Source organism: Triturus cristatus, chromosome 7 (assembly GCF_964204655.1).
Source record: "Triturus cristatus chromosome 7, aTriCri1.1, whole genome shotgun sequence".
Lineage (NCBI taxonomy): Eukaryota > Metazoa > Chordata > Amphibia > Caudata > Salamandridae > Triturus > Triturus cristatus.
In genome coordinates, this window is record NC_140590.1 from 258310511 (window position 1) to 258327925 (window position 17415).

The 17415-nt window shown below is 44.4% G+C and overlaps 1 protein-coding gene across 1 annotated transcript in view; it reads left to right on the forward strand.

The window, feature by feature from the left end:
• PRRG2 (proline rich and Gla domain 2) overlaps window positions 1-17415 on the forward strand; it is a 267782-nt gene that overhangs the window by 204643 nt on the left and 45724 nt on the right. Inside the window, exon 7 of the mRNA XM_085616147.1 lies at window positions 9997-10155. Within this exon, the coding sequence (XP_085472273.1) occupies window positions 9997-10155 (159 nt within the window). The remainder of the gene's footprint in view (window positions 1-9996; window positions 10156-17415) is intronic.

Below are 17415 nucleotides of genomic sequence, written 5' to 3' on the forward strand. Positions count from 1 at the left end.
ACAAACAGGTGATTAAAAAGGCTGCAGAAACTTATGAGGTTCAGCTAGAGGAAGAAAAACCTCAGTCATGTTTTTTTATTAGAGACTGATGCCTACACAATCAAGGAATCAATTCCTACCAATGCTACCTAGTGTCTTAGACCAGGGGAAAGAGGCATTCAAAGAGCCTGCTACATGCAAGGCTGTAACACCAAGGGCAGAGAAAAAATATAAACACTCCTCTAAAGATCCTGTGTACATCAGGGGATCAGTGTCAGCTGACTCTATCATTGCCTCGACAGCAAGAAAAAGAGCAAATGTACTTACTACAGTGGGACCACCTCCAGACAAGAAAAGCAAGAGGATGGACCTAGTAGGAAGGAAGGTGGAGAGAAGCGCAGCTAATCAGTGGCGCATAGCATATTCAAATGCATTGCTAATCAGGCATTTATACCAACATTGGGAGGAGGTAGGAGAACTGTTGCAAAACCTACCAGAACAATTCCAGAAAAAATCTAGCCACCTGGTGGAAGAGGGTAAAAACATTGCTAATACATGTTTAAAATCAGCCCTTGATGCTGCTGAAACATCTAGCAGGCAAATGATGATTGGCTTAACGGAAAGGAGGAACGCATGGCTTAGAATCTCAGGCTTCAAGCCAGAATTGCAAAGCAACTTCATTAATTCACCATTCGATGGAGAACAATTGTTTGGAACGGTGGTTGATTAAAAGCCAAATCAATTAAAGGAGAACAACGAAACCGCTAGATCCATGGGGGCTCTACAGTTCAGAGGCATGCGTAGAGGCACACCGTCAAGAAGACCAGCGGGAAGAGGTACACACCAACCTACTACCTCACATAAAGGTTACCAGCAGACATTCCAAGCTGGAAACCAGGGCACACAACAGGGATAGCAAAAAAGCTCACAATATCAAAGAAGAGGATCCTTTCGAGGGTGTCCCCATGGCAGAGGTCAGCCACAAAGAGGTGGACAACAAACCTCTACCAAGTGACTGCACTCACAAGTAGGTACACTCACAAACAACAGCAGTGAGAGTGCACACAAAAAAGAAGCAGTTACCAAAACAAGAGAACCAGTTTACAGTTCCTCCAACATACCACTCCAGTAGGAGGCAGACTAAAACTTTTCCAACAAAAGTGGAGAGAAATAACCATTGACAAGTGGGTTCTAAATATAATACGGTACGGTTACTGTATAGAGTTAACAAAACTACCTCCACACAGGAGGCCAAAGCAAAGGACACATTCAAAGAAGAATTATCTCACCTAGTCAAAGAGGTGAAAGAATTTCAGGAAAAACATGCAATAGAACATGTATCACACAGAGAAAAGAACAACGGAGTATAATCAACATACTTCCTAATTCCAAAGGTGGATGCAACATTACGGCTAATATTAGACCTAAGGTTTCTAAATAAGTTTATAAAAACGCAAAGATTCAAAATGACTACAGTACGAGAGGTGTTACCTCAGTTACAAATGGGAGATTACATGGCAACAATAGACTTAAAGGATGCGTATTTACACATCCCAATAAACCGAAAACACAAAACAATGTTGAGATTTGTCATGAGCAAACACTACCAGTTCAAAGTACTTGCTTTCGGTCTAAAATCAGCACCAAGGGTGTTCACAAAGTGCCTGGCAGCAATAGCTGCACATCTCAGTAGGCAAGGAATTCATGTTTACCCCTACTTAGACAACTGGTTAGTAAGAGCAAACTCATACAGCCTATGCAAACAGCATACGCAACAAGTGTTAGAGACACTAGTTCAACTGGATTTCTCCATACACTGGGAAAAATCATCAATAGAACCAGAACGCAAGAAGGTGTTCTTGGGCACAGAAATAAACACTGTGATAGGGAAAGCATTCCCCAGCGAGAAAAGGAGATCAGCTCTAATGAAGGAGACTAATCTATACCAGAAGGGGCATCATCTGACAGTGAGGACACTGGGTAAATGACTAGGAATGATGGCCTCATGCATTAATCTAGTTCCCAATATTCCTCTGCACATGAGACCATTTCAAGAATGGCTCCAAACACAATGGTCACAAGCTACAGGGAGGTGGGAGGATCTAGTGGTTGTCACACAAAAAAGTTCATCAGGAGATGGCATGGTGGAACAAAGCAAACATAGCACAGGGGAGACTTTTCACACATCCAGCTCTAACAGTGACCTTAACAGATGCATCCCTAGTAGGATGGGGAGCACGCATGGACAATCTCAAAGTAAGGGGATTGTGGGCACCACAGGATGCGGTGAAACACATCAATATCTTTGAACTTAACACTATGTTCTTAGCCTTAAAAGCCTTTCAGAAAGAGCTATACTGGAAAAGGGTGTTGATACAGACAACACTACAACTATGTTTTAGGTAAACAAACAAGTCAGTAGCACTCTCAAATCTAGCACAGCAGATTTGGAGATGGACAATTCCAAAACAAATAGACATTTTAGCAATACATGTACCAGGGAAGGACAATCTAGAAGTGGCAGACTGAGCAGACAAAAAACATCATCCCACAAGTGGGAACTGAATCAAACAGAATTGCAAAGAATTTTCAAGAAGTGGGGCACACCACAAATAGACTTATTTGCAACATCCCACAATGCAAAATGCCAAAACTTCGCATCTAGGCGACCTTGCAACCAGTCCCTAGGGAATGCGCTATGGATAGACTGGTCAGGGATATTTGCGTACGCTTTTCCCCCAATACCATTACTGAACAAAGTGATCAGCAAATGCAGAATCCGCAAAATGACAATGATTCTCATAGCACCACAATGGGCCAAACAAACGTGGTTCTTGGAACTAATGGAAATTTCACAAGGAACAATGCACAAACTTCCAAAAAGAAAAGATTTGCTAACAATGCTGAACGGGAAAGTGCTTCATCCAGAACCAGAGAGCTTAGGCCTAGCGGCATGGCTCCAGAATTCGCACATCTCAAACTACCAGAAAGCACAATGGCTGTTCTAAGAGAAGCGAGAAAACCACCAACAACAAGAATGTTATATAGCAAAATGGAAAAGGTACACCCAATGGTGTCTTCAAAGGCGTCTTTCAAGAAAGATTACAAAAGAACCGTGCTAAAATACCTCATAAATTTACTAGAAAGTAAATTATGTTTTACATCACTAAAAGTACATTTAGCAGCAATTGTGGTGTATACAAGAGGGGAAACATGGAAGAGCTTCTTCACCTCACATGTGGTCAAAAGGTTCCTAGAAGGTGCAAAGAGGATTGCACCACCAAAAATGGTACCTGCACCAACTTGGAATCTGAACATAGTTCTAGCACAAAAGATGAGACCACCTTTCGTACCACTACACAAGGCAACACTACAAATGCTTACAATAAAGACAGCATTTTTTGTGGCAATAACATCCTTACATAGAGTTAGTGAATTGCAGGCACTAACACTACAGGAACCCTACTTCCAAGTACATCGTAACAGGATTGTTATGAGGACAGATCCGCAATTCATGCCAAAGGTGGTGTCAAAATGTCACATAAATCTGAGTATACAAATACCAAGTTTCTTTCAAAGCCCTAAAAACAAAGCGGAAAAAGCTTTGCGCACACACTTGACGCAAGAAGAGCAGTCATGTATAACGTGGAAAAAAACTAAAGAATACAGAAAAACGAAATAGTTATTTGTATCCTTTGCAAAAAGTTTTCTTAAAAGACCAGTAACCACGAGCACAATCGAAGATGGATTGCACAAGCCATACAATTGTGCCTCAAACAAGCAAGGAGCACCACGGGCGCTTTCAACAAGGAAGAAAGGAGCGACTACTGCATTTCTTGCTAACACTCCCAAGACATTTGCATGGCTGCAACATGGTCTTCAGTACACACATTCACCAAACACTACTGTGTGGACAATTAAATGAACAAAGAAGCACAAGTAGGACAAAAGGTCTTACGACATCTATTTACAAACCAAAGTTCATTTTCCACCCAGCCACCGCAAGACTAGCAAACCGCTACGAAGTCGATGCACAGCACAGTGAATCCAGAAAAGATTCATGCTGCAAAACGAATAGTTTCTTACCTGTCGGTGTAGTTTTGCAGCTTGAAGAATTTTCTGGATTCACTAGCGAACCCACCCTCCTTCTCCAAGGAAGAGAACTATAAGGAGAGAATAAAAGGATAAGAAAAAAAAAAAATCGGATGATGGCTACCATTCCAGACCCAACCACTAGATGGCGGAATAATGCACAGCATAGCGAATCCAGAAAATTCTTCATGCTGCAGAACTACACCGACAGGTAAACTATTAGTTTCTGTGGTTACATCATATGGCCCACACTTATCAGCTAATTGGTATACATTATTTTATCATTCTAATTTAAGAGGTAAATATATAAGCCTACGGGAAAAGCTGACCTTGTCCTTCCAGGTTTCCCCTCTCATATTCCATTCCTTATCGTTTTCTCTTTTGACCCAGCCTTTCTTAAGTGACTAACTTTTCTAAGAGTAAGAAAAATAAGTTGTCAAAAGATTACTTTGTAAAGATTTTGAAGCAAGAACAATCAGAGCCCGAACTGTCTGTCCAAGGATTTAACATTGCTAAATGTTTTAATGCAGCTGTACTAAACTTGTGCTGTATCCTGTCTGCATATTTATTCTGCAGTACACACCCTCCCTAGCACTGGAGATTCACTTTAATCTAGGTCGTAGCACCAACTTGATTATCTCAGTTTATCAAACAATGTTAGTGGAAGGGAATCGCCAATCAAACCATGAGCCTATCGCCATTGTGATCGCGTTTCTGTCGCTGTTATGAGTAGAAAGCAAAATATTACTTGCACGCAAATTGCTGAGCTGTATGTTCTCAACATTTAAGATGACCTATTATTGCACAATCAAGGACCAAAAACACACAAAGGTCCACATTTGAATATGGCATGATCACAAACAAGTTCCTTCCTTAAGTTGTTCCATCTGTGGTCCAAATGCACACAACCCGGGCCTCAATAGGGTAAGGTTTGTCTGGGATGATGTTGACCCTTGCCCCAAGCTCTGTTGTACGTGAGGTTGAACCTTTGTAGGCGCAGTCTTGCAAATTCCTTTCATGGGTTAGTTACTACTGTTGAATTGACACGTTTAGCAATGGAGCTGTCCATGAGCTTTCCTAAGGACCCGGGGAGACCTATTATGATGAACAATAAGGATAATAATAACTAGAACTAACAAAAGCAAATCTTTTTCCTAATCAAACATGTCCTTCATAAAACTGAAAAAGGTACCCCTGGAATGGGTAGTCATAGGTTTTCTATATTTGAATGGGCATGGTAAAGAATGTATGGAGTTTATTTTTGAATACATTTGACTAGATTGTTATTAGAACGATACAATTTGTAACTAAGGGCCCCGGAGTTAAGGAGTTGTGGCTTGACTTCATCCAAGCACAGGCTGACTAGATAATCATTACTAATTGACTCGCAGAAAAGGGGGCCTCTGAATCTGTCTTCTATGTTTATAGTTCGGCCTCCTCTAAAACAGCAGTGTGAGAGCAGCATTTTGAAATTGCTGCACTCGCATTGTGACGGTTGAGAAAAGATGAATCTTTGTATCTCTGTTTTGAATTGAAAAGATCTTGCACTGAGAACACCTCCGTTTGAGATTTGTCGAGCAGTGCCTGCAAGAAGGCGAGTCCGGAATTGGACAGGATGTTTCCCAGTTAATGCAGAAGACAGACTGATGTAGGAGAAGTACTTTTAGCTGATCGGTATCTGCTGGCTAGGGAGGCAAAAGAGATTTCTACAAGCCAGTCTACATATGGATACATGTGGAGACTTCTGTACAGGTGATTAGTAGCTACCACCAGCTGCATTGTGAACCCCTTTAGTCTCATTCTTGGTGAAAAAGGGGTGGTGGGGGAAAGCGGGCCATGCCCTATTTTATATTTTGAAACTTTGTAGCGTGGCAGAGTTCTAAAGAATTGCTCCTCTGTGCATGCAGAGGAAGTCTCCTGGACGAAAGTCGGATCTGGCATTGCAAGACTGATTAAGAATGAGAAAAACCCTCGGCCGGTTGACAAAATCCAAGTTTTTTATTTTTTTACGGACTGTTTCCTTATTGTATGAGAAGCTAACGCAACAAGACATCTGCTCAGTCCTTCTCCTGCAGTGTGATCAATGTGCAGCACGGCTCATCTGGCGCCAGGCCTGGAATCTTTAAATAAGGTTAAAATGGTACCTAGTCAACTGCGTGATGCATCATAGACTGTCACTGCTTTTGAGTCTGAGACATTGGTATTCTTGTGCCGGGGGAACACAGAGCCACCCCGACACCTTTACATGTCGTCTTTTAGAGGAAAGCAGCTGTAGCCGTAGCAAGGTCTATGTTTCTTCCTGTGGTTGTTTTGGGGACTGGCGATCTGTGTCCCTTGGGCATCAACCATTTTGTCATTTCTTTCTGTCTGTTGCCTGTTTATCCAGCCTCTGTTATATACCGCTCCCGTGAGCCCCCAGGGCCCAGAGCAGAATCCCAATGATCTTACTTGCATGGTTTGGGGGTCTTAGAACGCCTCTGTAGAGATCATCAGCCCTCCACCAGTGGCATCCCAGCTTTAGCCAAGTGGCCTGTATGAGATGCATAGGGCCTTTGCCCCTTTCATGGAGCACGTGATTCAGTTTAGCACTGATCCCTGGTTGAGAAGAAAGAGGCAACAGACACAAGTCGATATGATCGCCTGGCTGGAAACTTGGTACAGCTCCTGCCCTAATTGCACCGTGGATCTGTTGCCACTGCTGGTCAGATTTTCTTCAGGAAGAAAATGCCTGAGGCACGATCTGCTGAGAAATGGATGAATATTTGGAAAGCACCTTTATTTCCCTTCCCTTTACCAAGGACTCCGTGTGGGGAAAGTGAATAACATCATCTTATTAGTAATGGTTAAAAGGATCTTTCATCAGTGTGTCACGAAGGGGTTTTATTTAGTCCATGATGTACCTCTTCTCCCTCTCCACCCAATGTTTAGCCTGGATGAGGTTATATGCATCAAATGTCTCCCTCGATGGCCTATTAAGGATTAGTCAGTGAGCCCAACTGCTCTGGAACCTAAAGCAACTAGAGCAGGCTTCCTCTGCCCATAGGGTGGGGTGCATAAAACTGAGCAGACCGTCTCTGCCTCGTGTTCTGAATTGTACAAGTAGCCCTTGGATGGAGTTTTAACATGCCGCTCATGGAGTTGATGCGCATTGTGGAGGCCTTTCATAGTCCATAGCAGTTGAGCTCCCTCAGCAGCCTGGCACAATCTGCACTCATCCAGGGATTGCCGGAAGTGCATGCACCAACAGCATCTCCTTGCAGTGTTTATAACCCAGTGTTTCTCAGCAGGTGTCATTGTCTTGGCCTGATGCTGGCGTGTATGGTAGGTTTGAAGTGTAGAAAGATAATGCAATTGTGTCGCTCTGTTTGTACCATCAGGGCGGTGTGCCAGTGCCTGCAGTATCTTACCTTTTTTCCCTGTAAGGCAAAATGTTAGTGCTTGTGAATGATAGTGAGTGAGATAGTGTCAGTACCTTTACAGCATTTAGCCCTGGTTTGGCCCGTGTAACACTCCCTGAACGGCACGTCCCCTTTTGCCATACCCCTATCTGTCCTGCAGATCAGGTTGATTAATAGGGACAGCACACCACTGCAGAGTTGGTTAGAGTTTAGGAACCAGCCCAGTACAGTCCTGCACTTTCCTTTCCAGGGCTTAGCGGTACTGTGGGCCCAAATGCCTTTTACTAAGCCACGCCTATGTCTGGCTTGTAAGCTAGCTCTACGCTGCATGTTCCTAAGGAGTAATTGATATATGGACAGACTTTGGTCAGGAGACCTCTCAAGGGTGCATGTGGTTTTCCAAACTCTGACGTCACAGCGGAGCAACAGAAACCCTTTAAAGTTCATGGGATGTCTCCAGGTTGGCAGTAGGGTAGATGAAGCAGTGGAGGAAGCAGAACAGCAGCTGGGTGCTTGCGGTCTGTGGATTGCTTGTTTGCTTGCCTTCCTTGAATGATTGCGTGGACCAGGAAGCGGTCCCCTTCCGTGGAATGTGGTGCTGATGGTTCTCTTTGTCATGCGGACAGTGAGTGCTCTTAAAGAACAACATGGCACCTGGTAGCTTTTCTCCAGGGGTGAAAACCTACACCTTCGTTTTCACGAAAAAACGCAAATGCATTCTTTAAGGAGTTGGAAATCCCTTCTCACCAATTATGGCAACAAGGACAATTCTGGAGGCTTCCGGAGTGATTTAGAAGAAAACTTGTATTCTGCAGTTTCAGGGTCCATCCACCGCTCAGCACTGTACAACATTCAGACGGGAGAACAAGTATAGGACACTGGGGTTGGTGCTCATTTGACAAAAGCTATCGGAGCTGCTTGTGAAACCAAAATAAAATTGTGTTTTTTCTTTTTCGCTTAAAGAATCTAAAATTGGTTTCGAACTATGCGGGCAGCATATGTAAATATTTAATGTCAAAGATGGATTAAAAGTTGACTCCGAAGGCACGGAGCGTGAAACTGAAGATCACCCTAATAACATTCTGTGCCCATACTGGTAAGGGACTCCAGAGTGGGTGTTACTTTCTTGTTCTAATGATTCCAACTCAAAAGGCCTTACAACTTAAGACATGCTATACAGTAGCACACATCAACGTTGACATTGAAAAACTGAAGTACAAACCACTGTTAGAACCACTTTGCTTCATATGTATCCAGATTTCTCGCACTTGAGGTATTCATGGGGTATGGAAGGCTGGGGGCTTGAAAGACCAAACAATCAGGTAACCGGTAGAGAAATGGTGTGTCTCAGAACTGTGTTCAAATATTTGCAAATGGGCGAATTTTGAATTCCTCTCCATTATTTATTTCACTACTGTGCTCCAGAGCAGTGCAATAAAACTGCAGGAATGCCCTCACCCTGTGCTAATTTGAAGGCTGGAGCCCACAGCTCTGTTGATGCATCACAATCCTTACTTTCAGCACGCCGTTATTTCAGTTGTAACAACCAACCGCTTTGCGGATGCATTCAAACCCTGACCTGCTGAGCCACACTGCTACTCTTGTACTGTGACCAAATCAAAGCTCTGTCAGTTTACCTTATCCTTGCGTGTTGCTGCCATGCTCTTTCAGTACTGTCACACACACACAAAGTTCTACAAGTCTCATTAACCCCCCCACCCCCCACCACCACCCCCCCAGCGCCTTGAGACCCTCACGGGTGAGTAGCACGCTATAGAACACCCTGATTGATTGGATTGATCATTACGGCCTTACTGCACACCACACTATTCCGGTCCTACTTTCTCCTTCTCACTAGCCTTTCTAAAACACACGTCTGTACCCCAGAAATGGCAGGATCTTTAATCAGAATATCAGAAAAATATTACTTGTATCTTTATTGTTGATTGGTAACCCCACAATCATGATACTGGGATCACCAGGGTAGCTTGGACCATCTGGACTGGAAACTTATGTTCTTGTGACCATTGTGGAGACAGGCGCACAATTGATCATCGTGCAAGAGCCCACAAAGTATCTGAACGTGTACAATACTTGCGCAAAAAGTAACGAAGCGCTATGCTTCTGCCGATGAATGCAAGCATGGATGCTGTATGTGCTCCACTGTGCATCTTTCTGCATGCCTCACTTCCTTCTATGGTGATGGCAGCTTTCAGTTGCCATAGTATTGTTTGTCTTAGCGTTGAAGCCAGTAATAGTCCTAATTCCATGGAGATATGGTGGATTTAGTGAGGTGATTATATGGGATTTGGAAATGACTCTCGTGACCTGCCATGATATTGCATGGGCGCTGCCTGCAGACATTGCCTCCGGTGACAAAAGCAAATTGGTGACAAAGGTGGCAACCTGTTCTCAGTACATTGGTAATATTATAACAAGGGGCACACTGCTGTCCATAAGCGCTGCAAGGTTGTGGAGAGTGGTGTACGTTTGGCTTTCATTATTTTTTTTGTTCTGTTGCTTATAGAGCACCTGTCAGCCTCGTTGGAGTTGTGCCGCCCACTGCAGAAGGTGTACCACTGACTGTACTGCCAGGTATAGAACCTGATGCTCCAGGACTGCCCTCGTATGAAGAAGCACTGGAGGCCTCTGGCACCTACGATGCACCCCCTCCGCCATACCAGAGGTAATTTCTGTGTATTAGATAGATAGTGTATCTTAGATAAGTCAAGGTATTTTAAGCACCCACATATAGAAGTCTAATTACACACCGAAATCAGTCCTTTTTAATGATGGAGAGCTTTCGCACTCAGGAACTTGGATGAGCTTTAAACTAGTCCGGTCCACAGATTTCTAACTCATCGAAGAAAGATAGAAACCTTGTCACTGTACTCTAAATAACTAAGGAACCACACTAGTTAAGATACCTCTATATCCATCCTCCTACTACAAGATTTGACATAACAGAGGATCAATAATAATAAGGTCCGAATTTATTTCTCATAATCATGACCCGGTCCCATTTGAAAGCTGAAGGAAGGAATTCCTATTCAATCTCATACCCCCCTAATCTCTCCGAAAATGCCTCCAAAGCTTTTAAACAAAACCTACTTGGAAGAAACCCAGAAATCTTAATCTTAGACCCCTCCAACATAAAAAAAGGTGCTAATATTAACGACCTTATCTTATTTACCTCTAAAATGGCTCAATGGTGCAATACCCTAAATAATCTACTGGAGGTAGAGGAATTGAGAAACATTCCTTATGGCTCTAAGATGCTAATAACACCCTCTCGAAAACTAAGGGCAACACCAAGTATAACGTGCTACACAAAAGGCACAATTCTCATTCAAGCCGCCAACAAAGAAGATGCGACTAATATTTCTCAATCTTAAAAGAACACGTCCTTAACAGCCCTCCCTCAAGAACTCTACCAAATAACAATTCGCAAGCCACTTCGCCACACAGGAATCATTCTGCTTTGATAGAAAACACCATCGTTAATGAACCCCAACAGTCGAATCAATTTACCTTGATTGAAAACAAGAATCCAGAAACTCCAAAGATATGAGTAAAAGCCCACATCTAGCTAAATCAACATTATCCCCCACTAACCACAGAGCCTCTAGCTCCGAATCAAGCCCCAACACCGGTCTTAACACTATACTAGAAACCGTCATTAGGTTGGAGTCAACAGTCTCTGACCAGGATAACTGGCGATGTATTCACAGGATCGACACTAAGACGCGAAACAGCAGCAAGATATAAGGAAATATGCTTAGAAAAGCCTAACCGTAGCCCCTGTCCCCCAGAGACAATTTATGCTAGCATACCAACAGGATCACCCACACAACCTCCTATCATACCTCAACCTAGAATGGAGTCTGAAAATCTCAGTGCCCCGCACCCTAATATGGAGCTCGGTAATCTCCGCTCGCAATCCATAAAGACTTATAAAGCCATGAAATTCACCATCCCAGAGATGAAGAACCTTCTACTCTTATCAGAAAAATATCTATCAAAATTGGAACTCCTACAGAAATCCATTCACAAGACCCAGAATAAACTAAAATCTATCCCAATGGTAGCAACAGACTATCCCGTCCTCGCAAACAACTTAGTTATCTGACAAGCAATGAGATACAAACCCTTATGCTATCCTATGAACCAGCCCCCATACCCACGACTAAGTTAGATGAACACAATATCCAATCAGTCCAAAGCAATGCATGCAGAACTGCAAAGACCAGCAAAAGAATGCTAAATTTGAACAACCTAAAATATTTGATAATTCCTGAAAAGCTAGACTTGTCCACGATCAAACCACAGAAACACATTTGGTGTATACTACTAAGCTGTTGGTCAGCAAAGAAACATGCCGCAGACATAGCCGACCTCATATTAAGGAAGGAAATGGATGTAACTATACTAACAGAATCATGGTTAACTGTCTCTTCTTCGCCATGCCTAGATCTATTAGTCCCCCCGAACTACTGCATTATGAGACTAGACAGCTCAATGAAAAAGGGAGGAGGCATCGCCTGTATACATAGATCTGACATTGCCATTACGAAAATACAATCAGACCCCCTAGAGTTATGTGAATATCTCGGCATGTCCTTAAGATCCTCTGACAATCAAATTTTAATCTCCACGCATTCTACCACCCCCCTGGCAAAAATACCAGGTTCATAGACCAGCCGATAGAAATCATCACAGCTAACTCTACTCCTCATTCCAACGACATTTTCTTCGGAGACTTCAACCTTCATTGGGAGGATCATACTGACAATCAGATCAATCTACTCAAAGCCTTCCTTGTAGATCAATCGCCGGTCCAAGAATGTAATCTACCAAACCACTCCAAAGGCTCTACCTTAGACTGGATCATAACTAAAGAAAAGACTATCGAAAAAATTGAAATCGTCCCCTGCAATTGGTCTGATCATCATATCATTACCTTCCAAATACCCTTCATAAAAACAAAAACTTCCACACAATCAACAAAACCCAGAAAATGGACTTGTGACACTAGAGGGCTCAATATGGATAATGACGCAGCACGCTGTGAGTTAGAATTGCGACCTCCTAATAACATGGTTGATGTCAGTGACCTCACGGAGCTTTACAACATTACAATGTTGAGTATTATTGATGACATAGCCCCGTTAAAATTCAAAAGGATCCCTGCCAAAGACAATGACCCTTGGTTTAACGGTGCCCTCAATGAAGAAAGATGATCACTTTCGACGCGCAATCCTCACCCTTTCTCCGGTATTGTTTCGATCGCGATCCCTAGTCATCGCGCATCTCTTCAATTTCGAAGTCCTTGATTCCGGTCGTTGACGAAGGCCTTCGGGCCTACTTAGGCCATTCGATCTGGCTCATGGAAAGGACTCCTTTTAAGAAGTGCCCTCATTCATGTCAAAGTTCCCACACGTAGATCTTCATGAGGTGTGTAACCTCTGCCTCTCACCGGAGCATGAAGCCAGAGACTGTCCAGCTTGTGCCTCTTTCGCTCCAAAAAAACCATTCGGGATTGTCGAGCTCGAAGAACAATGGCTCGCTCGTCTGCATCCATTCCCGATTACATCTTCCAGAAGGGCGTTGATGTGCCAGAACAGGAGCAGGTCGAAGAAGGCCCCGTCAGCGCCTCCGAAGCCGATGACTCTGACCTCGAAGACATCACTCCTGGGCTGCAGGTCGTAAGTAGTGACGTCGACCCCAATCCCCTGCCCCCACCGAAAAAGGCTTCGGTAACACCTTCACCTTCGGGCCCAAGTGCACACCGAGACAATACTTCTCACGCCCCGCCTTTGGGCCCAGCAAAGATGTCTACAACTAAGCCTTTAAGCCACTCTGGATCGAGTCAGCCTGCCGTCGGTGCTGAAACTCAAACCCCGGCACCGAAAAAAAAACCTTCCTCCACCTCCGTGCCGACCACTGCCTCCACATCCACGCTTTCGGCACCCAAACCTACTGACACCTACCCCTCGACTCCGAAAAAGCCATTGGAACCGAGCAAAAAGACACTACAGAAGAGTTCACATTCTCAACCTTCGGAACCGAAAAAACCATCGGAACCGAAAAAACAACTGGTTCCGCAGGCTCCTGCAGAGTCTAAAAAAATCTCACGCTTCAAAGCCTAAGGAGCACAAGTCCACTTTAGAATCGGTGCCACGCAAGCCTTCGGACCCGATAAAATCGGCGCCGAAAGACCAGCCCCCAACAGAAGAGCTTTTTAAACCGGATCCCACACAAAAAACTCTTCTAAAAGATTCAAAGATTGGTCAACTGACTCTCAGTTCTTAAGAGACCAATGGACCCGGCTCCACCACCTAAGAAGAGAGACTTTGCAACATCGCCTCTCAGACTCCCTTCTCCACCTCCTCCTCCACCACCACACCACTCTCCTACACCATCTCCTCCACCAGTAGACCTCTGAGGGTGCAGATGATGAGCCACTAGGAGATCCTAGTCTACCTTATACCCCAGACCCCTGGGACGGTTATAACACACCAGATGTCCCTAATGTACCACAAGACGACATCTACCCCTCTAGACCTTTCCCTCCAGAAGAGGATGGTAATGGTAAAAGTATTTCTAAAGCGCTGGCATTCATCCCGAAGGATATCATGGCGCTAAGATTGTACAATATACAGCGAGTTCATAGGGGTCAATACTAGTTTAGTGAGTCTTGGGGAACAACATGGTTTTAAGTTTCTTTCTAAAGATGAGGTAATCGTCGGTCAGTCTTAAGTCAATTGGTAGTTTGTTCCACATGTTTGCAGCCAGATGTGAGAAGGCACGGCCACCCGCCCTAGCCTTCTTTATACGGGTGGCTGCTGCTCTTGCGGTAAATTGAGATCTAAGATTTCTGTTTGGAGCATAAAAATTTACTCTATTTTTCAGGATGGTCGGGCCGGTATCGTGTAATACTCTATAAGTGATGCACAGAATTTTGAAAGAGGCCCTTTCTCTCATAGGCAGCCAGTGTAGAGTTTTTAGGCAGCTAGTAGCGGAGTCGTATTTCTTTTTGTTGCATACGGCTTTTGCTGCCGCGTTCTGAACAATCTGAAGCTTTGAGAATAGATAGTCTGCCATGCCAACGAACAGGGAATTCCCATAATCAAGTCTACTGATTAATAGTGACTGGACTAGGATCTTTCTGCATTCCAGGGGAATCCAGGGAAATACTCTTCGTAGCATTTTCAGAATCGCAAAGCCTTTACCACAGGTGATTGTTACATGGTCTTTCATTGACAATACATTGTCGATATGGACTCCCAGATTCTTTGCCATCAGAGTTGGTTTGGGGGGTGTGCCAAGGCTGTTGGGCCACCAGGTGTCATCCCAGAGCTGTTGGGAACCACCGAACAGTAGAATCTCCGATTTATCGGCATTTAGTTTCAGGCAATGATTGTGCATCCAACTAGATAGTTCGGAAAGGCAATTGAGCAGTCTGTTTTTAGAGCCATCATCGCCATCTAGTGCATTCATTAGTTGCGTATCATCTGCATATGAACAGATGTTAACGCCCCACTTCTTCCCAAGGGTGGCCAACGATGAGACATAAACATTGAATAACGTTGGGCTTAATGATGCCCCCTGCGGTACCCCAAACTTGATCTTTCGAGGGGTAGAAGTATAGCTGCCTAATCGGACAGATTGCTATCTGTCGAATAGAAAATAATTTAGCCAAGTCAGGGCTTTTCCCTGTATTCCTTTTGCAGCGAACATTCTTAATAGGAGGTTGTGGGATACGGTATCAAAAGCCGCTGATAAGTCTAACAATATCAGTGCCACCGTTTTACCCGCATCAACCTGGGTTCTGATGTCATCCAGTACTGCCAAAAGGTCTCAGTGCTGTTATTGGACCTAAATCCTGTCTGCGAGGCATCAAGCAGATTATTAGTTTCCAAAAAGTTTGACAATTGCCTGTTCACCAGTTTCTCCAACACTTTTGAAAGGTATGGCAGTAGTGAGATGGGTCGGTAGTTAGCTGGATTGTTATAGGTTTCACCCTGCTCGTTCACAGAGCTGCACAATACCACGGGGTTGCCTTACATACAGACCCTGTGGAAGAGGATTTCTTAATGGACACTTTTGATACTTAACAAAAGTCCACCTCTGTCCTCCCTATGTTAAAAGGGGTCATCAAAAATGCACCTGAGGTGTTCAAAGATCCTGTTAGGGTTATAAACCTCAGGATAGGATAGAGAAAAAATACAAAGCTACCCCAGCAGACCCCATATACATTAAGGGCCAAATACCCTTGGATTCCTTAGTGGTCTCTAATGCCAGAAAAAGGGCTAACTCACAAACGTCAGGGGACGCTTCACCTCCGGACAAGGAGTCAAACTCTTGGACGCCTCTGGTAAATGTACGGTGTCACAAGCAGCTAATATATGGTGCATCGCCAACACTCAAGCTTTGTTAGCCAGATACGATAGGGCACACGACAACGAGCTAGAGTCCCTTTTGCAACACCTCCCTGACCAATACAAAACTAAGGCCAACGACCTCATACAGGAGGGTAAGCTCATCACAAACACCTCCATTCGTTGCGCTCTAGAAGTGGCGGACACAGTTTCCCGAGCCATCAACACAAGTGTCCTTCTGCGTAGGCATGCATGGCCACGCATTTCAGGTTTTAAACAGTACAGACTCCATTCTTAACCAGCCATTTGATCAGGAGCATCTATTTGGGCCTGCCATGGATTCATCTCTCAAAGATGAAAAAAGACACCATCACGGCTAAATCAGTGGGAGCCTTGCAATCGCAAGCTCCCAGACGTTCCTTACGTCGCTCCTCTTACAAGGGCTCCTCTAGAGGCTACTCCTCTGACTATCCCTCCACGTCCTATAAAAATCCCACCCAGACCACATTCACCAGAGGTTATCAAAGAGGAGGCTACAGAGGCAATAATAACAAAGGTAGAGGCAAGACCAACAATACCCGCTCTGCCTCCGCTCCACCGGACCATTCCACTCCGGTTGGGGGAAGATTGCTACATTTCCTACCTGTCTGGAACAACATCACCACAGACAGGTGGGTGAGACAAATCGTTCAATCGGGTTACTGTCTAGAACTCACTTCTACCCTAACCCCTCCCCCCCAACATACCACCCAGACAGCGCCCAATGTCACCGGAACATTTATCGCTGCTAAAGCAGGAGGTAATCTCCCTCCTACAAAAACATGTAATAGAACCAGTCCCCCTGCATCAGCAAAACACAGGAGTTTACTCCCTGTACTTCCTCATCCTGAAGGACGGCTCTCTGAGACCTATCTTAGACCTCAGACCCTTAAACCTGTACATACACTCAGACCATTTTCACATGGTCACGCTTCAACAGGTCCTTCCTCTTCTCACAAGGCGGTTTCCTTGCCACTCTAGATCTCAAGGTCGCCTACTTTCATATTCCCATTCTCCGGTTTGTAGTGGGCGGTCAGCACTACCAATTCAAGGTCCTCCCATTCGGAGTCACCACAACACCCAGAGTATTCACCAAGTGTCTGGCGGTAGTTGCGGCTCACCTAAGAAGACAGCACATCCACGTCTTCCCATACTTAGACGACTGGCTCATAAAAGCCAAGTCATACCATCAGTGTGTACATTACACTCACGCCCCAATCAAACTACTCCATGGCTTAGGGTTTACAGTAAACCACGCAGTCTCACCTACAACCGTCCCACATACAACAGTACCTCGGTGCCACAATAAACACCTCAAAAGCACTTGCATATCCCAGCCGAACCAGGATAGCAAGCGTGCAAAGCCTCATATCAAAATTTCAGCCACAACACTCTTCCAGCTCTAGTGTTCATGCAGTTGATAGGGATGATGGCCTCTTGCATATTCATAGTACCTCACGTAAGACTCCAGATGCATCCCCTGCAGGAATGTCTGGCACGTCAGTGGAACCAGGCTCAAGGTCAGC